This window comes from Parus major, chromosome 9, assembly GCF_001522545.3.
Source record: "Parus major isolate Abel chromosome 9, Parus_major1.1, whole genome shotgun sequence".
NCBI lineage: Eukaryota > Metazoa > Chordata > Aves > Passeriformes > Paridae > Parus > Parus major.
This window is the reverse complement of record NC_031778.1, coordinates 10,448,647-10,473,025: the sequence shown is the minus strand read 5'-3', so window position 1 is coordinate 10,473,025 and position 24,379 is coordinate 10,448,647. Positions and strand designations below refer to the sequence as shown.

Here is a 24,379-nt window from a genome sequence, read left to right as displayed (position 1 = left end):
CTCACCCCAATAATCCTTACATGTTTAAATTAAAAAAAAAAAACAACCAAACAACAAAACAACACTTGTACAGCATCTAGGGAGAACAGGAGTTTATTGAGTTTTACCTGTCTGAAAAGTGCTGGTGAAAAGTTGCCATTTCATGCTTTGTCTATAGACAAGTCAAAAGAGAAATTGTTGCAAAAAACAAGCTCATTTGAAAACTGAGTGTTTCTCCAGAACTTCTTACCATTCCTAAGTGAACACAAATGTGAGAGTTTTTACATGAAGCTAGTCCTTTTCACTGTCAGATGCAACATCTACACTTAAGGTCCCTCACAACTATTAAAATACTTTCAGGCAGTATTAATACACGGAGAAGCAATTAGTCATATCTTCAAGAAGCCAGGTATCCCAGCTCTAAAAGTGCATCATTTAAAACATTAGTAATGGAATATTTTGAAAGAACATCTCATTCAGTATTAATGCATGCCATTATTACAAAAATATTCATTGCATATTGTAGGAACAACAACTTTCTTTTGTAGACAACAAAAAGCATGCTGAATGGTATCAGATCAATATAAATCTATTTTAATGAGGTTTAAGACACTGTTCAAGTCCCATTAAGAGCAGCTTCCTCCAACTGTGCATTAGTGTAGGCTTGCACAGCTGTTAAAAGTTTTTCACTAATGTGGCTTAGACTGGCCCCAAACTTAAAGCAGGGCATTAAGACTGAATCTTGAATTTTAGAAATCCTTCATTTAATTTGTTTAAATAAAATATTAAAAACCACTGTAATAATTAGGTATAAAAGTTGGTAAGTAACAAATTCGGGCCTAACTAGCACAACATACAGGTATTTACACAAATGCAGATTTGCTGTGGTCTTTAATATTGGGAAGATATCAGAATGTGAACCACGTGCTCAAGACCACCCCCCCAAGACCGAAAGACACAAAAACCTTGGGGAAGAGTAATATAAATTGCATGTCAGCTCAACTGCCCAAGTCAGCCCAACAGCATGGCTCAGCCTGGCTCGAAGTGAGCAGCAGTCACAAGTAAACCAGGCTGATTTTAGTCATTTTAGCAGCTGCACTTTAAGTTACACTGCAAGTAATTAACCCCAAGTCAACAGGGTATTTCTATAAAGCAGTTGATGACACCAATTTTCTTAATGGATGATGATGAAATACACAGAAAGTCCAAGATGAAAGAGCAGATGAAAACATGAGATGGTAAAATGATGCGACAAAACAGATATATAAATTAAACAAGAATGTTTAATCAAGACAATCCTTTCTTTTTCCTTTTTTTTCTTAAACAGAGGTTCTTCCAGAATTTTTTAATTGGAAAATCAAAGCCTATTCCCACAATAGTGAGGCCACTTCTTTCAAGCAGCTCTGTTGTACAACTGTTACCAGGATCCTAAACTATTTAAATTGTTTTCTATTGATATTTCTGAACTAAAAAGTTTCAAAATATTGTATAGCTTTTATTTGTGCTCCACATATTACAAGCAATTAACAACACAAAGAAAGGTTCAATTCCTCAGCTAGAACACCAAACTCTATACCAAGTATTACATGTACACAATACTTGCACAGTGACAAGCACAAGAAAGTACTAGTTGAGCACTTACTTTCAGATATCCATAACAACTCTTAAAATCCACTTCAGTCCTCCCACGCCACCCAGTCTACAATTTAAGGCATCTCCACACAGCCATCCATCCACTGACCCACCCACTCCATACACACGATTTCTGTTGGAGGTGTTTACTCTTACAAAGAAATCACTATGTCAATCAGGTACCATTTATTATTTAACCCTCTAACTGTGTCAGCATTGAGATATGACAGTTAAACCAGTGTTAAATCAATACAATATTTACAGAGCACAGCACATTAAGCTTGAGACACTCACTTGGAGGATAAAACCACATTTTTGAGCAGGACAAAGGTCACCATTATTATGTGTTTGAAAACAGCTATTTACAGGTCCCTATGACATAACTATAGTCTGTACACTGTTCCAACGGGGCAGGCAAAAAGCAGGATAGGCATTTATTTTAAGGGAATTTAAACATACAATTTGGAAGCATATTATTATGCTACCCTGAACGCCATAAACCACCTTAACATTCTTCAAGGTGGTCTCATATCCTAGAATGGCATGTCCAGCTGATCCAAAACAGACAACACAACATTTACTTTGTGGAGAGTGTTTACTCCAGCTATTCAGACATCATAACTTTGAAGGCAATTCGTCCCAGAAACTTGTCACGTTCATCTTGATTTTTTAAATTAGGTGAGCCCAGGATCTTACACTCAATTGCTATTTCTTCTTTGGTACCGTTGGGGGTAATTGCTAGTTGAACAGCCACTAGAGGCTGCAAATAGTGAGCCTAGTAAACAGAAAGATGGGGAAAATATTTGAGAGACCAAGAATAAGTTAGCATTAAATTAACATTTAATCCATCAGAACAGTTAGCAAAAAAGCTAATTAAGAACCAAACTTTTCAAAGTCCAATCTGATTCAGACAAACTTCTTTTTCCCAGGTTAGAAATACATTCTTCATACTATTTCTTAACTAGTATATTCAGCATAATTTGAGTCACAGACAGTGCCTTCAAGAGGCATATGACTTTACCCCTTTCTATTTTATTAGGTCCAATTCTTCTAGAAACCTTCAATGAAAGAACCTCAGAAATTTGTGTTTTCCAACTTGTTCTACTGACTCTTCTGCATGTTTTGGGTTTGGTTTGGCAGGGTGTGGCTAATCTGCTACAGAATGCAACTTTTCTAGCAGGGTTTAAAGCGTTTTGTTGTTTTTTTTTTCAAAAGCATGACTCAACAAACACTAATAAACCAGCTTCTCTTCTCCCCTATTCCATTTACTTCCTCAGCAACAAACCATCCTTAAAGGTGTTATTTGTTTAACAACTTCCCACAGAAACCTTTCCTTGAATATCCTGACAGTCTCCCTCCAGGTCAGTCATTTTCAGTGGAACAATATCAATTGGTGACTACTAAAAAATTAAAAATGAGAGTAGAATCAATTCCTTTCTTTTGTCAACACAATATTGTACCTACATCCAATTCAGTAAGAATAACTTGCATTCTCATGTAAAGTGCCTGTATTATAAATAATAGCTTATATTATCATATTTTATTTTAATATAATAAAGAGCTTATTATACACTGTTAAGGCAGTATTTTATGCCATGTTCATGAAGCACTTCCAAATTTATTAATACTTTTGGGTCAGTACTGCTTACTGCTGATAAAGCAAAATTCTTTACCAGGTAAAAATTCATGTAAGTCTGTGGACTAAATACAACACTACAGTATTACGTAAGTATAAATCTTAAATTTTAATTGAACAAAATTTTGTGTTAAGACTTTTTTCCTTCCTCATTAACTTAAAAGACTCTAACACATTTCTGTTGGTTTTAAGCTATCTTCTCTACCAAAGAACACACTACAGAATATTCAAAGTCTCATGTACAAAGGATGATGACATGGAACTAGATATGCTAAAATCTTTAATATGAAGCACTAGGATAAAGTAGATTGAAGTAGCTGCTTTCATTGGATAGTGGTACTAGATGTGAAATTTTCCTGTGCTCCCATAAACTTCAGTCTGGGAGGGATGAGATGCAGCTAGGCAAGGTTCCCTCAAAACTTTCCAGTTGTGATACCACACTTTGAGTTTTCTGAAAATTGTAACTAAAATCCTCATGTTTCCTCAGGGAGAGAAGTCTTCTCACCCTCAAGGTTTTTCCAAAGGGACACACAAATTTCTATGATGTTTTGAAAAGAGATTATATCAAAATGGACTTTTACTCAGAATAAATCTGGAGGAAGAAGAGGGAAGAGAAGTAGTATCCTCATTAACCATGTCAGATAATCTAAACATGGGAACATTCTCCAAGGTCAGAGTTGTGCCCATTGTGTTAAGCAGCAAGAGAGAAAGAACCATCCAGGACCACAAAATTGCAAGATATTAGTACTTTTCTGGCTCCTACCAGAACAGGAGAAGCAAGTTTATTCAAATCTTCTTAACTCCTTTACATAATAAAGTGATTTAACAGTTCCACACTGATATAATTTAAAAATTCTGTTGCATAGCCAAGAAATCAATCAGACTCCTTCAGACCTAGTCAAATACTCAAACTTCTCACAACTCTTCTTTACTGCCTCTTCTTTTTCTCACTGTGCTAATGTTAAGAGAATTAGGCCTCACAAAAGCAAGAAATCCTAAAACCATAGCCCCATGTTCCACATGACAAAGTGAACTTGAAAGGACAATGAACCAAAAACTGTGGGGTGGGGGGTGAGAATAATAATAACCAAGTTTTTTCTAAGTCACCTATTTCACACAAGAATAGCACTGTGTGTTCTGTTTGTCTTCATTAGCATCTTTTCATAATCTTTCATTTTCCATCAGCATAGCAGCAAGATGGGAATTTTGTTAGTAAAGTCCTTCATCCTGTCTTTGGTACAAACTGGGTCTTGACATGTCAAGATCCACAGATGCTGTATTTTACATTTCTTAGGGAAGCAGTGCTCTCCTTCCCTATTCTTTCATTCCAAGAAAGGGAGAGTCTGTACCGACTCCAGCTGTTGGAAGCACAGGCAATCTCTCTTTAATTTGCATGCTGAAGTGAACAGATGGGGTACCAATTCACAACATGGCAACAAAATGGAAAATACAGAACTACCCAGAAGTAACATGAAAGCAAATGTTGAAGAAAAACAAATTCCTTCCTCAGTAATAAAAGCCATGGGAGGATAAAAAAGGTTATGTAACTTCTGCAAGTATAAAGTACACTGGAAAATTAACTGACAAAGGAGTAATTTAATACAAAAATCACTTCAGAGAAATTACAACTACCCACCATGATACACTATGGATCTAATAGATTTGTAAAAAGTACCTTTATCATTAATGGTGAACAATATTTATTAGACTAAATAACAGTAACAGGCAATATAATTTCCTATTTTATAGAAGGTACAGATTTTCTGCATACAGTGATAACAAACTGATGCAAAAAAAAAAATTAACTAAATTCAAGTTTCAAAAGACTGGAGTTTGAAAGACTGGAGTTTTACTTGTATGTATTCTGTGTTCATAAAGTAGTGAGTCTGGGGTTTTAACAACAGTAATTAAAAAAAAAACCCAGACCTATCTACTACCTTGAAGTCCTTCCTCATAAAATGGGGCAAACAGGAAACATAACATGCAGAGCCACAAAGAAATATAATTAACACCACCATAAGGACTTATAAACTTAATATCCTATACAGGAATGCCAAGGATTAACTGTTAGAAAGTGTATTGCAATATGAAGACCCAGTTTACTTCTCCTGCCCTTCCCTGCATTCAAAAAGACTCCAAAAGATTTCAATGAGCAAAAAAGAGCAGCCACTCTCAAGACTGCTGTGTGCAGCCACTCCTCCATTAGGACAATGCCCAGTTTGTTCATGTCTGTCAAAGCACGTCTCCAGACTCACTGAGTGCCGTGCAACGTCTACATCTGCAATATTCCTTAGCAGTACCTCATTACAAGGTTCCAACTTCAGAATTTATCTGCTACTAGCAACTTTAAATGCACACAGAAACTAAACATCGAAAGTGAAGACCATAATTAAGGGATACTTACATGCAAGCTTTTCCCATAATAGGGGAAGTACATCAAGTCCATCGCACCATTAGGAGGAAAATAATTTATGTTAACCACACCTTCTTCCTGTAATTGCAGACAGCAACAGAAGTAGAAGTTAACATTTGCTTACATGAAAATGAACACAAAATTAAAATGATCACCTAATGATAAAAGTGCAAGATACCTAAAAAAGAGCAACTGACTTACAAACTCACAGAATAACTCAAACCAGATTTCTCTTGGCAAACAGTCACATGCTGCACACATCTGCTGCAGTAAGGATTAGCAGTACTAAACTTAGCAATCAAGTCAAAGACAGCTTGCCTTCATACTTAGGTGTCAAAGAAATGGGGAAGGGGGAAGACTATGTTCATTGTATTGAATTATTTAATAATCCAATCCCCCCACATATAATTAAAATCCCAAGTACCCCCGAACAGGTCTGTGTATTTAGGTGAACCACGTGCTGTTTAAAGTCAGGTTTTTAAGCCTCTCAAGCCTTCACAGAGAACCACAGACAACTCTCTGCAACAGTGTCATTCCTAACATTAGGTGCCCTCTATCCTTCAAATATAGACCAGATAAGAAGAAACCCAAATGGTTAAAATGGTGATGTTGCTGGAGTTATATCACCACCTGAGAGAACAATGTATACAGAAACAGGCTGTATCACTCAACTGGCCCCTGCAACCCCAAATCCTGGAATAAGCAGCAGCTACCAAAAAAGCTGCTGCCTAATTTCTGACTAAGGAGTTACTCAATCCATAAAATATATAAAATATGTATGTATGACTGAGCTGTCCAGATACAGGCTATCAGTATAGCAATACACAAACACCTCTCCCTGTATATAACATTCTTCAAGACTGCATATCCTGGCAAAATATCAAACTGCTTCAAGTTCAAACCACTAGAAAACCCCACATCTAATGTGTCTTTCTGTAAGAAATGAAATATATTGCCATAACCAAGAGAAGTGTCACTAAAACAACCTCTCCAAAATGCTAAAGCTAAGTTCAGAACATCACTGCTTGTCCCATGTAATTCACAAGTTCAAAGTGTATTAACAAGTTTCGTTGCCTATTGCCATATACAACAGCTGTATTTTAAACAGAAACCTACAAAGTTCAGAAGAAAACTGCAGTAAAATCAAAACATATTTAAGAACAAGCCACAGCTCAAGTTTACCTTATTTTCACCTCCTCAAAAGAACAATACAGTATTTTTTTAGGATATAGCCATATTCTCATTCTTTGCAGTCTAAATGATTGCAATCGTTAATACATATTTATTAAGTATTTCAGACCTTGAGGTTGCATATATAACTATTGAGCAGGAATATGTTGATTTTTGCCATTATTCTGTATATTACTTAAAGATCATGCAGCTGAAAATATTCACTTTTCAAATACATTGCTGAAATAATGATTAAATAATCAGCATACGGAATAACATAGGCAAAGTAAATAGGAGTAGTGCTTTCTGGAGCAGCTGAATACAAGGCATGCATGCAGTCATCACTATACACTAAATATATGCATTAGGCTATCAGTGCAATAGCAGGGAGGCTCTTGAGACATGCAGCTGCCTATCTACTGCAACTGCTGGGGGGGTACAGATCTTCTTGAATAAGCAATCCTAATTAATATCCCTACACAATTAAATAAAAGCAAACCAAAGACCACCTAAACTAGCTGCATTTGCTCAAGAACTTCAAGAATCAGTCCATTAGTGAGTGTCACTTTTTCTACTTATTTAGTTTCCACAAAGAGCTGCTCGACAGCCAGCAAATCTAAAAATTGGACAACTTAGCTGGATAGACTTCCACCCCACTAACTGGGTCTTAATTAAGACTGTAGTTTAGAGAGAAGAATTTACCAGATGCTGAAATAATATACAAAGACCCAAGGAAAGAATTTGGGCAGGAATGGTCTATAATCACTTGAGAAGAAGAAATTAAGACAAAGAACATTTTTATCTCATACAGCCATTCTTTATTCTTGTCAACTAGGAAGTGATACCTAACAAAGTCAAGATAGTCAACGAACAGCAGAAAAATATGTATTCTGGAATTAAGGCCTTATTCTTTTCTCTAGTTAAAAACAAAAAAAAAAAAAACAACAACATCAAATTTACCAGTTTTCAGTAAAGGTTGTCTTAACTTGAAAGAAATACTGCTTCAAAATGTTCTAGCACATGTGAAACTGCACAACTCTGGCCCCAGCCTAAAGACCAAAAATGCCGATCTTCAAACTTCTTAAGAGACAGACTCTTTTGTTGGTTTGTTTCTCATTGTGGAGATTCTCAAGATTGCAGCAGGTTAGTTCCTACAGGGTGCAGGAGGAAGAACCAGCTGTAATGATTGTCTGCCACTGCAAACACACACTTCCCTCATCTACAGAAACTGCAGTGATGACAGCCTCAACTACATGAGGGCAGAGGGGGAAGCATCCCCAGCTGTAAGTGTGCTGACTCTGAAATCACCCATCTATCTAAAATTTTTCCATTTAAAAAATGTGCAGGGAGAATAAAGAATCACCTCACAGGAGAATGCCTGAAGAACACGAACTGAAAAACTTAAAATGATGTTTTAGGTGGCCAAGACTGGCAGGATGTGCAGACAGAAGCTACTAACCTAGTTCTGTATTTGAGAGACCTGTAAAAGCAAAAATACGATTCAAAAATCAGATGGTGTGGAAAGTCAAGGCAGACACTTCTCCAAATTGCTCTCAACATATGTAGGATTGATGCACAGAAGTTCCATCTGAGCAGGAGGAAGAACCTTTTTGCTATGCACTGGAATAGATTGTCCAGAGCAGGTGTGGAATCTCCCTCACTGGAAATACTCCAGAACTGTCTGGACACAACACTGTGCCATGGGCTCTAGGATGACCCTGCTTGAGCAGGGAGGTGGGACCAGATGACCACTGTGGTCCCTTCCAACCTCTTCCACTCTGTGACTCTTAACTGTAAGAAATATTTAAAGACAGAGATGAAAGGAAAATAAAAATCAGTGAACAGTAAATCTGAAAAAAGGATGAATTCCAACTGGTACCTAAGCTTACCTAAGCGAGTGAATTATTATGAACTAAGGTGAGAATAGGCTAATAAAGATAAAATAAATCCATTCAAAGTAGCAAAGCCTGACAAATATCTCCCTTGAAGTTACTAAAGAACTTATAAGATTAATAATTTTAAAATTCAAAACCATCACATTTGTGTAAATCACAAAAAATTTAAGTGGATATGGTAGCAGAACTTCATACTTATAGGAAGAAGATGCAAGAAAACACACAAAATAAATTTTTATGTATCCCAAAGGGTAAGAAGAAGTATCATCAGCTTAGTATAGTTTTTACTATTTTCTCATAGACCATACACAGAAAATAGTTGAAAAATACAATCATAAGATAGGATTGCCACCAATATTTTATGGATCACCCGAAGATTAGTTCTCAATACATCACAAGGCATTTCTGGTGGAAATTAAAGTGACTGGTCTCGATCTTATTCCATGTTTCAATAAAGACTTGAGATGCAAACCCAAGTTTATTCATTGATGGCACCAAGGTAAGTAGTGCAAAACACTTCAGAGAACTTGATCCCTTTAAAATGATCACAAAAAAATAACAGAGGACGGGCCAAAAATAGCCCAATGAAATTCAAAGCTGTGAACTTTAAGAAATCACATCTACAAATAGAGACTGGGAAATAGCCAGAAGAATGATTTAAATTGTAAAACAATTAAAATAAAGACTAGTGTATTACAAACAGCAAATCCACCTTGCTTTTGATGTGATCACAAATGGAGAAACGCTGTCAATTAACAATAACTCAGCTAGAGGAAAACTTCTGTCCAGTCTGGGATATCACATTGCAAAAAAAATTATGAATTAGACAAGTCAAAGAAGAGTACTAGTAGAAGCAGAAGGAGGTCAATTGTTTTATTCTATTCAAGAGAACAATGTGAGGTTTGTGAATGGAAGCAAAGGAATCTGTCTCAAGTAAGAGGAGGAATCACTTTTGCTTGCAATGGACTGTAATGGAGAGATCAAAACTTTCAAAGACCCCCTCAAAAATCAAGTATTAAAATCTGTGCCTACCACAGGTATCTAGGATAAAGGCAGAAACCCTTAAAATTGTCTGTCTTATTCACTGCTGATATTTCCCAGCCCATACTTTTATCAGTCACCAGAAGCTAAAAGCCAGGACTCTGCCCCTTGCTCAAGCTACAAACTTACCAACGCTTTCACTGCTCCCCAAGCAGTCTAGGAAAAACACCCATAAGTCAAAGTAATTATTATTATGATAATTGCAATAAAACATTCTGAGTAAATCCATTGGTACATGACAAATATGCAAAGATTAGCTGTTATTATAAGTAGTTTATACTTGATTTGAAGGCAACTTTTACTTGAGCGGTAACATTAGTTTCCACACACAGTTGTCTTACCCATCATTTATAAAATTGTCTAAGGTGCACTTGCAGCATGGAGAAAAAATAAAAATAGAGGTTATGAAATGGGAAAACAAAATATAACTCACAATAAATAAATAAATAAACAAGACCACAAGTATACATGTATGCATCTTCCTCAACTCTAAACGAAGTCAGATAGTTCAAACACATGTAAGGATGAAAGAACAATCAAAACATTTCTATAAGTACACTGAAGAAATTAAAAACACTAAAACTAAATTAGACATACAGTAAGATGAAAAACAAACAAAAGTGAAAAATCTCTATGAAGAAGGGAAGAGTGAAATAAACTACTTCATTATTCATCATAATCACAAGGAAAATAAACACCACACTTATTTCTTACATTCTGAACTGACCTTAGGGGTGCAATGTATATGTGGCTCTCCTTCAGGCTTCAATCCAATTACCTAAAGGAGACAAAGTTAAAATATTTACAGACTTTTTCCCCCCTTTCCACTCTTATAGGCTGAATTTTAACTTTTCCCTCAATAACTATTAGTTCATACAGGGAATATATCTATCCAGTGTCATTTTTATGTGAACACAATTTTAAACTAGGACTAAGATTTAAAGTATTTTTAAATTAAATAGTTTACTCAGGTTAACTCAAAACAGCTACAGTAGTCACAGAAAGTACTGTTCTCTTATTTTACATTTAGCATGTGATTTTAATGACTCAAACCAGTTAGCAATTCAAGTAACAGGTAACATCATTGAAAAGTCAAATATATTGTTAAGGTTTCCCCACCTTTCATAGTTCAAGAGTTACAGAATGCATAACATTCTAGTTAGAGCTCTGGAACACAGACATGAAGTAAAACACTTTACTTTGCAGGGTGGTCTATAATTTGTTTCACAGAACAGTAACTAAGAGCAAAGAACAATATACTTCTTAAATCAGGATTCAGATATTTTGATGTAAGTTGTCAAAGCCAGTACTTTGTATTGTATTAGAATGCTCAAAAAGGTCACTTCATACTACTCTCCGAAATTGCTCAATGTTTCAGTAAACTGCACTGTTCAAGAAATGCAAATATCTTGAGTGGCAAACCAAACACATATTTCAGTCCTTTCCACAGGAGTTTTTTCATACAGCAGTAGTTGGGAGCACTTGTATTAAGAACTGAAAAATAAGTAGGCACTTACTCTATTCATTTTCACAAGCACACAGGGAGTTCCTTTAGAATAGCCAAAATTTGCATCTTCCTTCCCAGAGCACTGTCCAAGATCAGAGATGTTAAATCGACAAGCCTTTTTAACAGCAGCATCACTCTGATCAAAGATCTTTCCCGGGGTACATTCTATGTTTTGGGACTGCTTCGAATCATTATATGCTGTGAAACAAAAACACCTTGTTAATCAATGGTATAAAGCATACAAGTAGCCAAAACCTGCAGATGCCTATATAAATAATGATTGTGTTACTGCCTTAATAGTTTTCTCAAAGAAGTATTTTCAGAGCGCTGTCTCTTAGATCCATCTTAAGCACTTTTTCAAAGCCTATGGGCAAGTAGCAGTATACTCAAAAGATAAAGAATATTACTGAAGAATGCTTTCCTGCTTTTTAAATTGTAACAATAATCACAACTTCATTAATTTCTGTTTATAAACTAACAATATATTCTAATCCAATAATGTACTAAAATAGTCAAGTTTTCACCTGGAAACTCAACCAGTTTTCCCTTTGCACATGTTTCTTTCACAAATACACAGGAAAACTCGCAAGTATTTCAATAATTAATATTAAATTGCCTCTACATTTTTACATCAGGTAGTATACATTATATTAACATCTCAAGTTGTTTCTCACTTTCTTGAGTTTCTAAGGTGCACAGACCACACTGTGACAAATGTTCAACTACACCCATTTAAGATACTTTGTGGTTTCTTCTCATCCTTTACACCCCAGCTCCCAGCTAATAAGGTAAAATGGAGAAAGGCAAAGTTCATCCTTGATGCAAGACCCACAGAACTGCAGGAGAGGCAGGCAATCATGAAATGCAGCATTCCTCCCAGGAACCCTTGGCAGAGCTCTGAAAGAAAAGCCTACTTATAGAAGCTTTTAGGCACCAAAACTATGAAAATGGAGAGATTTAAGTACAGCTGTAACTAACAAAGCAACTCATGCACACAGGTGAGATTTCACAGTACCTTCTTCATTCTGACTTACAACTTCTGAGGGGTTAAACTTATTAAGATTTTCAACTGATTTCCATATTATTAGAATAACTGTACATATAGGCACATACATAAAATAATGACAAACCAGTAACTTTGCCATTCCTCAGACTTGTTCTGTGTTATCTTTTCTCCATGTTCTAAATTCAGTGTTTTAATATTTCTGTGTGTAGATACTGGGTATCAGAGTGAAAATTAATAAATTTCAATTAATTTCATCTTTGTGTGCCCCATTTTTCAAACAGACACTCAAGTTCTTCAGACTAAAGCATTCTCACTCAGTTACCAAATCATTTTGAATAAGACTAATCAGGTAAGTCTTGATAAACTTAGTCTCCAAATACAAAACCTATGTAATTTTAAATTGAATTCTTTTGGCATATGTAATTTCTACATCTTACAGTATTTAAATAACCACATCACCCAAAACTCTCCATTATGTACTGCACTATTCCTCATGCTCAGGCTCCCAGTCCAGTATAGGCATTATACTCATCTTTTTCTTAACATATAGACCTTTGTAACACACATACCTATCGTAACCCTGAACTTGCATTAATCTCCATTAGCAATTAGTAACTACAAGCAAAAAATGAAATAATGTACTCGAGATTAAGACTCCTAAATTGCTTGGGTAATTGTAAGTAACTTACATTCAAGGAAGTTTTGAAGTGTAGTAACATATTCTGAATATGACTGGCTGTCACTCCTGTTAAAGTAAAATTCCAATGCAGTGTCTGGCTTTGGTGAAATCATAAGTCCTTAAAAAGAAAAAGTTCAAGTTAGGAACTACTTGAAAGATAAGTTGCTACTTATCTTTCCTTTGCCACTCTAACCCCTACTCAAATATCCATAATTGGAAGATGTCTACCATCTATAAAGCAGCATTGATATTACCCCTATATTCCAGAGTATTGGAAGGTACTTCATGTTTGAAGCCAGTAATCAAAATCAGCATTATATTATCCAACCCAATGTACAACTGCAATTCACAAACCAAACCCAAGTGATTAGCAAAAGCAAAATCAGCAGTTTAATCACTTTCAATCAAAGATTTTTATTGATCCACTTTCCACACACAGCAAATTAAGTTTAAAAAAATAATTGAAATAATACCCAAAACCACACCCAGAAAACCTTCACTTCAAGCAATAGTTCAAAGCTTTAGGCAATACAGAGTGAAGCTATGATTGTATTATTCTCATAGAAACACAGAAAAACTATTTTTAAAAATTTGATTATGCATAAAGGTGGCTTGAAAGTTACCCCAGTCAAAACAGACAAGCCAAGTTAGTTTTCGGTCTTCTCCTCCACCTCCTCAAACAATGTTTAGGTGCCACCTGTTCCACGGGGAATACAAGACACTTTACACAGCCCCAGGGGCACGGCTCAGCCAGGCTGGGAACCGCCAGTGCTCGGGTGCTGCCTCATGTCCCACAGCATCCGAGTCCCCTGAGGGAGCTCCAGCTCCCTTTGGGGCTGGCTGGGGGCTCTGGGGCAGGAACCACCCATGGCCAGGAGCCAGAGCTGCAGGAGGTACATGGGTCACCAAAGGCTGAATCCAGCCTCAGCTGAAGGATGGACAAGGCACACATGCAATAATGTAAGCGTTGGCTCTCTCAAGAGCTGAACTGCCCCTGCTTCCCACCATATGGCCCAGAAAGCTGCAGAGTTCAATCTGAGGGATTTCACTGGAGCAGATGAAAGCAAAAGGCACACTGATACACCCAGCCTGTGCCACCAGGAGCTGTCACTTACACAGGTACCTGATGCTTCTATTACTCACCACAGCTTCTGTAGCAGATGAAATAGCACTACACCACCTGATTTTGCAGCAGAGATTAAATCAGTTCAAAAAAGGGTATATAACTGATTGTCTTATTCCCTTAAGGTAACTCTTATTTACTGTAAATAATTAGCACAGATAAAAACCCTGTGGCTGTGATTAACAGGTGAGTGTCCATACATCTCTCCAAGTACAGCTGAGAGCGGACACTGGAGTTGCATGAAAGAAAAAAAAACAAAACAAAACACAAAAAATCCAAAACCCAACCAATACTTCATCAGATTAATTTTCTTCTAAATTAGAATATTAAAATTGTTTGATGAAAGTCAAATTTGACAAAGAAAGAAGCTGCAATTACACAGCAATTGATTGCATCATCTTAGGATGCCATGTAGTTTTCCTGTCCTCTGGCAAAACCAATTAAAACTAGATTCTCAAATGAATTAAATTTAAGGCAGAAAATAAAAATCTCATGAAACAAACAAACAAATCAACAAAACAAAAACAAAAAACAACAACAACACAACAAAACAAACATTATTTTATAAACAAGGCCACCAGGCCTTGTTTATAAAATAATAAACATTTAAGAAAGTAAGACTGCAATGGGAAGATAAAGTTAGGTTACTGCAGTCAACCATCAAAGTAAGGTTTGGTAAAGCATATCAAGAATGTAGTTCAGCAGCCCAGATCTATTGAGGATTCACCTACAGAAATGGCCAAGCTTTGCATCCAAAGGCAGGAATTATTTAAATACTTAAAACTTGCAAATAATAAACATCTGTACTAGAAATTCATCACCGACAAATATCTTCCAGCTTTTTTAAAAAAAAACAGATACAATTTAATGATTTTTATTCTAGGTCTCTTACAGGATTCCAAATAAATCATAAATCCTCTTTTTTTGCAATAACAGCAGTTAAATTATTTCCATGGAAGCCATAAGTAGTGGCCTTAATGACTGACAGGCCATATAAAACTACAAACACTATTTTGACTGCAGACTACTTTGCACCATCACAGTAATTTTCTGGCCTTCACACTGAACTGGGATTCAACAAAATAAAAGGCAATTAGTAGCAGGGCTGAAAAAAATCACTGAAGGGGTTTTACACATGCTTTTAGGGCGTAAGAAATTATTATCTACAGAACTATAATGTAAATTCAGGACCTAAATGGTATTTTTCAAAAGGAATATGACAAAATAACTAAATTAGTCATCAATGAATGAAAAAATAATTTGAAGAGATTTACTGCTTCAGGGGAATGCCAGAAACATCCTACAAAGAAGGGACTGCTCCACTTCCAGTGAATTTCATTCTGCCTAAGAACTATGGTATAAATTCCACAGAAAAAGCTATTTGAAGGACTGATGCACAGACTGTGAGAGATGCAGGATTTGAGCTCTTCTAGAGGAACAGAATTAACAGCCTCAGCATAGGAACACATCTAGGATTGTAAAAGAGATTAATTATTTTAGAACTGCAGGACAGATTTCACAAAAAAGATTTTAAAATCATCTGGATATGATTTATACTATTTTAGCCCAGTGTACAAAGCAAATCAGATATCAATTATAAAATAAATCAATTGTGAGATTTCCAAGTATGTTTAACATAAGAGCAGAACCTTTGACCTACGGCATCCAGGTTTTGTTTGTAGATTTTAGGTTTTTTTAAAGAATTTAAGTTTACAGCCAGGAACATTACATGTCTCACTGCAAATGAAAAATGACAGAGTTAAGGAGAACACTGAAACAGAAACAAGCAATTTGATCAACTTTAATGTATGAGTTACTAAAGACATGGTTAATAAAGATATATAATTCAGAAATGTTACAGGAATTCTTCAGTTAAAAACTAATTGTGGAATACATACTTTTAAAAACAAACATCCTTTATGACTCATTTCAAAGCCAAGGAAAATTAACACCCTGAACTACATGAGAAAAAATGTCACTCAAGACCGGCATTAAGCCACAGCTACCCACAGCTCCATCCACTAAGGTGCTTCTGACTTCCACAACAGACATGGAGAGAAATGGTCAACTAAACCACTTTTTTTCCCCTCATTTATTTTAATTCTCTCTTTTTTTTTTTTTTTCCTATTCTTTCCAGCATCTAGTCCCATTTTAACCTTGAAAAAACAGCACAAATCCTCAAAATCCCTCACAATATGACACTTGTTAGAGAAGCCAGAACACTACACCAAAACAAATTCTGTTCAAAATCCAGAGACATTTATCACACAGCCCCAACTGCAATTTGCTCACACAAAGATCACTGTACCATCCTAAATGTGGTTACAGCTGCAACATGATGTTCAATTTTAAGAGCTTTGCATTCAACAAAAGGAAGAAGTCTTTTAAAAAATGTGGTCTCACTTCCACAAATATATTATTTTATTGGGGAAGATATTAACCCACCTTATTACTCATTTTTATTTGTATAGGGCTGGTTTTTTTACCATACAGTTTCCTGAAGCAGCCAGCAGTGAGACAGGTGGGCAGTACACAAAGGAAGCAAGAGACCACTTTCAGCAGCAGCTATGTGTTACACAGACTTGGCTTCATCATAAAACACAACCCTTTCTCTAGTGGATCCCTATGTAGCGGGTCTACAATCCCTGAAGTCCACAGACATTCCATGTCAGCTGGAAGCTACCTAATATTGTAATAAAAACTTTGCAAAGGCCTCTGTCCCACAGTCTTTACATGCTCTTGAGCAGATCACACCTACAGTACAGCCTTCTGGTACCTTCTGCAAAGTATCAAACACTAATCAAGGTGGCCTTCCACCTGATGCAAGAGAACTGGTCTAAAATATCTTTAAAGCAAAGTGATTAAATTATAAACCCACTTCTACATCAGCATGCTGTGTGGATCTGCAGGCAAAACTGTGGCCTACATGACAAATTCAACTGACAGGAGCTTAGAAGAAAAAACAGCAAACGTTAGTACGTACACACAAAAAACTACTGCCTGAATTTATGCTATAAACATATATAACCTGCCTCATACCAAATTTTACCTTTGCAATCTGCAAGTAACTGAATAATGACCATGATTTCCCATAAGTAGTTCATACTTCAAAAAAGCTCTCAAATGAATCTCAGTTGTTAAACCAGACAGAGGTTTATGAAAAAATAAATACAGTGTTACCTGGACTAGAAATCCGGTCACGGTATTTCGGTATATCACTGCTCAGTGTCTGAAGCATAACCCACATTGTGAATGTGAAGAGTGCTGCTAGGAAGCCATAGAATACCAGATAGAATAGCAAGATCAATCCTGTAAAGAAAAAGCAAAAATTACTATTTTTGTTTCATCTAATTCCATTACCTATTTTGAAAATAAAAAATGGGAAATTAGCAATACAATGTAGTCATAAAGACACCTCTATCATACATATGTAATGCACAGTGCACAATAATGTATACAAAGAGGTTTTCTTAATACTTTCTGATTCTTAAGAGCTTATAGGACATTTTGGCATGTCTATTTTTAAGAGAGAAGCATTAAAAAACACTCTTTGGGCTATACAGGACAACTGGCAAAACTGACTAAGCAGTGCATTAGAAGAAAAATAAACTGTCATTTGTTTACTGGAATTTTAGCTTTGCATCTGGTTGTTGGGAAGATGAAAGAAATGAGGGAAAAGATAAAATTATTACACTGGATCCAGAGCAGGGAAGAAGCAATTGGTGCTTTAATAACATAGTTGATATTTGAGGGGTCTCCACACACAGCAATCCTGCACACATCCTGTTACAAGATACTTCTCAATGTGAAAATGCTTTCTGCCACTTGTTTTTGAAAACAAACCAAGCATTCTCTTCAGATTTATTTAGCCTAACACACACACCTGCTTTACCAATCTACCCTGGGGACCCAGCAAGCCCACTGAATTCACCAAATAAACAGATATTACCAGTTTTAACTTGTTTCATTAACTCAATACCAACGTAAAAAGATATGTGTGATTCTGTTTTAAGGCTTAAGGACACATACAGAAACTTTGTCAAAAAGTATGGGAGCTATTAAAAGTAGTGAAGGGACTTGGACTGAGCGCCATCTTTAAAACCATTCCAATTCAAAAATAAAACCAAATGTTGACACAAATTCAATTTTTTATTGGATATTCTAGCTGTAAGGGTGCTATCAGAAGCCAGAGATATAACCTGGTTATGAAGAAAAGCACTTCAAAGCCATTATGCAACATCCTACCACTGACACTTGATTACATGAGAGAATCAAGTGCAGAACTTTTTAACCTTTCACAGAAAAGGAAAGAGCAAAAGCAAACACAGCTGTACCCCAGTGCTATGTACTGTCCAATGGAAGATGACAGAAGCAAGCCTAAGCCCTGGCTCCTGTCCCAGAAATTATGCTTGCATTTTGCACTGAAATAGTCTCTAGTGTAGTATGGTCCCCAGAAACTCATGACTCCTAAAAATCCAAGTACCCATTTTACTTCTCCCAAAAGAATTCTGTGTACATCTATTAAAATAATGACGTGGTTTCCAAATTCTTTACTGCAAGTAAAGCTCTCAACAGCAACCAGCTGAATGTCAAAGGGTTTTTGGTTTGATTTTAGTTTTCCATCTCACATGTTGAGATGGAAATCTGCAATAACCTGAAAATGATCAGGTATTTAAAATACATTTGAAACCACCAAGATGTAAGATTCTACACAACAATCAGAAGTAGCAAAGTATGTAAACACAAAAACAAGATTACTCTGTAATGAACAAGACAGCTGGGCATCTATTGTGAATGATTTCTAAGGTTATTTAGAAACTATTTAGCGCCTAAAATAAGAACATAAAAACAAACAGTAGAAATTTTAGTCGACAAAACCCATTACAAAAGCTTCATCTGTAATACATCCAATATGTTTCTGGGTATTACAAAAGCAACCAAACAAAAAAGCTCCCTTACAAAATCTCAAGTCAGCTCTCATTTTGATCCATACAATTTCATTAACTACTGGATACTTTCATTGAACTGTCTAGAAAGTACACTTTCCATCAAGTGACCAAGACATTCATCAAAAAGTCCCCATGGAACAGAAGAACTTGACATGTAAGACAAGACAAGCAGCTACCATGGCAAGTAGAGTAAAAGCAAGAAAATCAGGGAAATTATTTCAGAATACACTCATATTTTAATTTCTAAAAGAATATGCCAAACTTCATTGGAAAAAGAAAAAACTGATGAGCATAACATGGGCAATCAGAGCACCATGGTGTGCAGTTCTAAGCAGATATGGCCCTAAGAAGAATCCTGCTTTGGGCCTGAAGTACAACATCACCTGCATCCCTGGCCTCAGAACTGACCCTGAAGAGCAGGTGCCAGGAGGAGCAGCTGCCCCCATGGGTCACTGGTGCACTACCCATCTGCACAGCCCCTCACTCCAGCGGGGCCAGGACCCCTTCCCCAGCAAGGGAGCAGCAGGACAGAGCTGGGGACCCCTCACGGCCTGGAGGGAGCACCAGGACAGGGGTAACAGTGATCCCCACTCTGTGGTAGAGACTGCAGTGACAACAGCATCTTCCCCAGCCCCTCTCCCTCCCAGCAGCAGCCCAGCCTCCAGGGATATGCAGCAGGAACACGGCTGGAAAAGCTGTTTCTATTCACAGCCCTGAAGCTCCACCAGACTCCCCCAGCCCAGCAAAGCGCATGCGTGCACACACACAGATTATTTTTAATCTTTATTTTAATACAGCTTGTAAATGCACTGCAGAATGCTGACCACTAAACTGACCCATTTACACTACTTTGCCACATTAAAAAGAGGGAAAAAACAAATAACAAAAATCCCCTCTGCAACTTCCGACAGCCCCAAACTGAGTAAGCTGCTCTTTGTGAGCCCATTAGTACTAATTATCCTTAGCTAATCACAGTGAGCAAGCCATAACCTGTCAAGAAACTCTGCCAAAATAACTTCACATAACAGCGTATTTCTTGTCAGGAAACAAGATGTACCCAAGCAACAGTGAAAAGCTATCCTCCATATTTTCTCCAAAGTACAGCTTCCACATCTAACATGCAACCAAATTCAATTGTTGTAAAACATCTTGTATGCCAAAACAATAACACAAAAAACCCTCAAAAACAAAATTCTGAATTACAATTTACCTATCTGTTTTGGTTTGCTTTTCTTTTTGTAGGGCTTCACAGTACCAAAACCACTTCTTTGTATCCTAACCACATTGACAAACAAGTCAAATCTGGAAAACTTCAATTTCTGAACCAACATGTTGATACTGTCATTCACTGGAATTCACTTGCAGGAATCAAAACACTTCACTGTGAAAATTAGAATTTCTGACTCTGGTGAATGCAAGATATTACATACATGGCCATTATTTCCATGGAATACAATCTTTCCAAACTTCACATGGCAAAAGCAATGAAAAGCAAGTGACTGCCTTAAATCAGACTGGCAAATCTACCATATGAAATGCATAGTTAGATACATACAGGAATATAAACACTTCCATAAAGAGGGTGGCAACTATTCAATATTACCTGCAACAACAAAAATTAAGTTCTGTTTTTATGGTTTGTTGGATTCCATGCCGCACTGATCCTATCACCTGCATGATTGTCCTTGAGCATCTTTAATGAATGGGATTTCAACACTCAATTGATGTTCCTACTGACTACTACCAGTACCATCAAGGAGTTTTAGTTCACTTGCAGATGGCTTCCTTTAACCTAACAAAACTACACACATGAAATAATCACTAATCATGTTTCAATCTTATTTCTTGGACACTCAAGAATTACTGTTTTCTAGATTTGGGCAACAGCAGAGGAAGAGAAAGACTTGGAAGAAATGTAACTCAGCCCATGTTATATTTTATGTCACAATAAGCCAGGGCTCCACACAGAACATGGCTACACCTCAGGAGATAATAAAAACTGTAAAGTGCAACACTTGCAAAGAATCACAAAAGCCAGGGTCTGATGCCATGATTAAGCATTTAGAACACCCCCCTCCAAAATACACTTACTGTACTACAAGAGCATACTGATATCTGTAACAAGACAAAGCAAGATGTGCTTTTTGAAAGCCATCTGAGCCAAGGAAAATAAAATATTCTACTACTGCAATGGCAGACAGTGATGCCAGAATATTTAATATTACAGTACTCATGAAGAAAGCTAAATGACAATAAATCCCTGCTCAAAAACACCAATAAAGAAGACAGAATAACCAGGTCAGAAAAGCAGTTAAAACTCTGACTGCATCTTTTATTTCTTCACTGAATTCCAACCATCAATTCAGTGAAGACAAAAAAAGAAGCAAAGCTGGATCCTTCATTCTGGCAGCCAGCAAGAGCGTATTTCCATTAACATGGTGGAAAGCTTTCCAAAAAATAAGGTGTTGGGTCTTGTTGGTGGAGTTCTTGCTTGTTTGTAATTAGAAACACATGTCTGTGCACCAAAGGATACAACTAAGCATTCAAAAGAAAATTCAGTAGGTCTGAATTTCTATATACTTCAAGGCAATGCTACCTCTACCTCAAATACCCCGACACAACCAGCATTACAAAAAGACTTTATACATTTGACATGACATCTAGTGTGACCAGAGATGAAGTATTGCTACAAGTCTATATTGCCCTTCTTTTTTGGCACAAATTATTTTTCTGTAACCTTATGCAAAATGAGTTAACAATCTTGTAAGACAGTAAACACATCTGAGTACGTAGTGAGCATCTCACTACAAGACGTTTACGGTGACCTCACTCCATTCTTGCTAACTCTAGGCAGACATAGCACCTTCCAGAGTGTTTACAGGCAGAGACAGATGCTGATCTTCCTTCTACTTGCAGGAAGGTCCCACCCAGCAGTCAGTCTGCTGAAACCTCCTCTCTCTGCTCTACCTGATTAAACGCTGGGTTAGCCAGACCCACCCTCATTCCTTCCCATCACGTCTTCTATCAGGCAGAGGACTAGCTGCTGAGAACAGCACAGACTCAAGTCAGCAGTTTTTCCCAGTATTTTCTGTCTCTTTTAATACAATAAATGGTTATGCTGAATAATTAAAAATATAAGAAGTTGGGGGGGTGGGGAATATGTGTAGGTTTGGATGTCAACTTGTGAAAGATTCAAACTGAAGTACCCCTCAAGTCTGCAAAAAAATAAGGTGAAAGTTTCCAATTCTTTACCCGTAGGAGAAGACATATTATAGAGTTTTCACCAAGTTTTAAAAAGCAATTCTTTATCAAACTCTTAAAATGCAACCTCTATTACATGACAAATGAGTACAGGAAGCACTTGTGTTTGATCTTTCCACAAATTCTGACGTGGAAATGGCAGATAGAGGAGTACACCAATGCCATAGCATTGGGATTCACAGAGAGTCACTGCCTTGCACTTACCATTTACATAAACCCCCAGGACTGTGTCAGACTAGGGCAAAACATGCACATACTGTGAATAATTACTTAACGGTTTCTCTACTGCTCCTGTCTTATTTCTGTGAGGAAGCTGTCTTGAGACAAGAGAAACACACACAGAAGAACCAGAGCCAGCTGAATTCTCATCGTGCTGCCCCTGGAGACATGACAACCCAGCAGACTGGCAAGCAGAGCTCTCCTCCCCTATGTCCTCGCCTTTCAGCCCAGAGACCAGCAACAGAAAAGGAACTGCATGTAGTCGGTGAGAGAGCTCTAAGCTCACACCCCTACTGCAAGAGCAGAAGGAGTCCAAACCCTGCATATTCTCCTGTACCAATAGAGCCTAATTAGTGTCCTGCCACTAAAATGTAAAACCAAACAGAAAGCCACACACCAAGCCCCTAAACAGACAGACTACAATTAAATTAAATAAGCATAGTATGTTAATCATGAAATGCCAAAACAAACCAATATTGACCAAAAAATACACTGAAAATATGGTGTTACTGCACATTCACCTCCTAACGTCCAGGCTGAGGAAATGGTATATAGTAGTAACCACATGCCTAAACTATTAAATAAAACTTCTTAATGAAGTAAAATTACTTGACTTTCCTACACAAAGTAGAATTATTCAAACTGTCTATAGACACTTTCTCAAGTAGCTGTAGAAACTCAGTTGCCAACTAAGTCATCTCAACTTCAAATGTTATCTACTGGCCTTGATCTAACATGGACTAGGAACATCCTAAGCGACATCCTACTAGATAGGTTTAAACAGAGAAGAGGGTTTCATCCTCATCTTTTTAAAAAAAAAACAGAAAAACTTGCAAGCTATTTCTAACATATCTACAGTCTGTGCTGCTCAGCCTCATGACACAGCCAGACTTCTGCAATCCACACACCCAGCCCACGCACTTGAGGAAACCTGCCTGTACAGAAAGATCACTAGACAACAGCATAGTGGAAATTTCCTATCCTTTGCTATTCAACTGGCAGAGTAGCTGCAAGCTCTTATTTCCATCTGAATGGAGGGGAACTCCTGTCAGAGCTCGGGCCCTCTCCTGACAGACAGGAGACACTGGCACGGCAGAGAAAGCACATCCCAATGCACAGTACGCTTAAAGCTCCTCCTCGCTATTTCAACATCAATATTCATTGAGATCGTGTCAAGGCCAAGGATGTATTGGCCTGTTCTTTAACACCACGCTGAGAGTCTTGTTGGTTTTGTAAGCACAACTATTACGTATCCCAACTACATCCAAGTTTTGGGAGGAGACGCAGCATTTTCTGAAGTCAGTAAATATGTCCCATGAGGGCTGAAGAAACATCCTAATATTAAGCATTTGTACAACCGCTTAATATGAGAAAACACACTCGGAAAATCCAAATATTTTTATTGGAAGTAACCAGATTACGATAACATGCTTTCCAACTCAGAAGAAAGCAATAGGATGACTACCTGAAAATAGGAAAACAAACGCTGCCCTCACAGGCTTTACTGGAGAGCCCTCATTTAAAGCTTCCTTAAGAAAATAAAAGGCCCAGAAGCCCTACGCTGGAACAAATTTAGCACCATGACGCACAACCACACACAACGATCACTTTCTGGAATTGGGGCTCGTGAACTTTGGGGGGGGAGGTTGGGGATTTTCCTTTACTGTCTCTCCCCGACCTGCGGCTCCAAGTACAAAGGCAATTCGCGCTCATTCATTCTGGATTCCGTGAGCCGCTGGAGCGCGGGGGGGGGCGTGCGGCACGGCTGGAGCGGGGGAGCTGCCCCGACACGCGCAGGCTGCGGGCGGTGCGGGCGATGCCGCGGGCGGGGCCGCCCCTCACCTCGAGGCGGAAGCCCGTCACGGCCGC

At 37.4% G+C, this 24,379-nt stretch overlaps 1 protein-coding gene across 1 annotated transcript in view; it reads right to left on the bottom strand.

Moving 5' to 3' along the window:
* Positions 1–77: 77 nt before the first annotated feature.
* ATP1B3 (ATPase Na+/K+ transporting subunit beta 3) overlaps positions 78–24,379 on the bottom strand; it is a 25,034-nt gene continuing 732 nt past the window's right edge. The window contains exons 2-7 of the mRNA XM_015637394.1: positions 17,262–17,390; positions 12,969–13,076; positions 11,284–11,471; positions 10,494–10,544; positions 5,652–5,738; positions 78–2,386 (exon numbers count right to left, since the gene is read on the bottom strand). Of these exons, the coding sequence (XP_015492880.1) occupies positions 2,216–2,386; positions 5,652–5,738; positions 10,494–10,544; positions 11,284–11,471; positions 12,969–13,076; positions 17,262–17,390 (734 nt within the window). The 3' untranslated portion in view covers positions 78–2,215. The remainder of the gene's footprint in view (positions 2,387–5,651; positions 5,739–10,493; positions 10,545–11,283; positions 11,472–12,968; positions 13,077–17,261; positions 17,391–24,379) is intronic.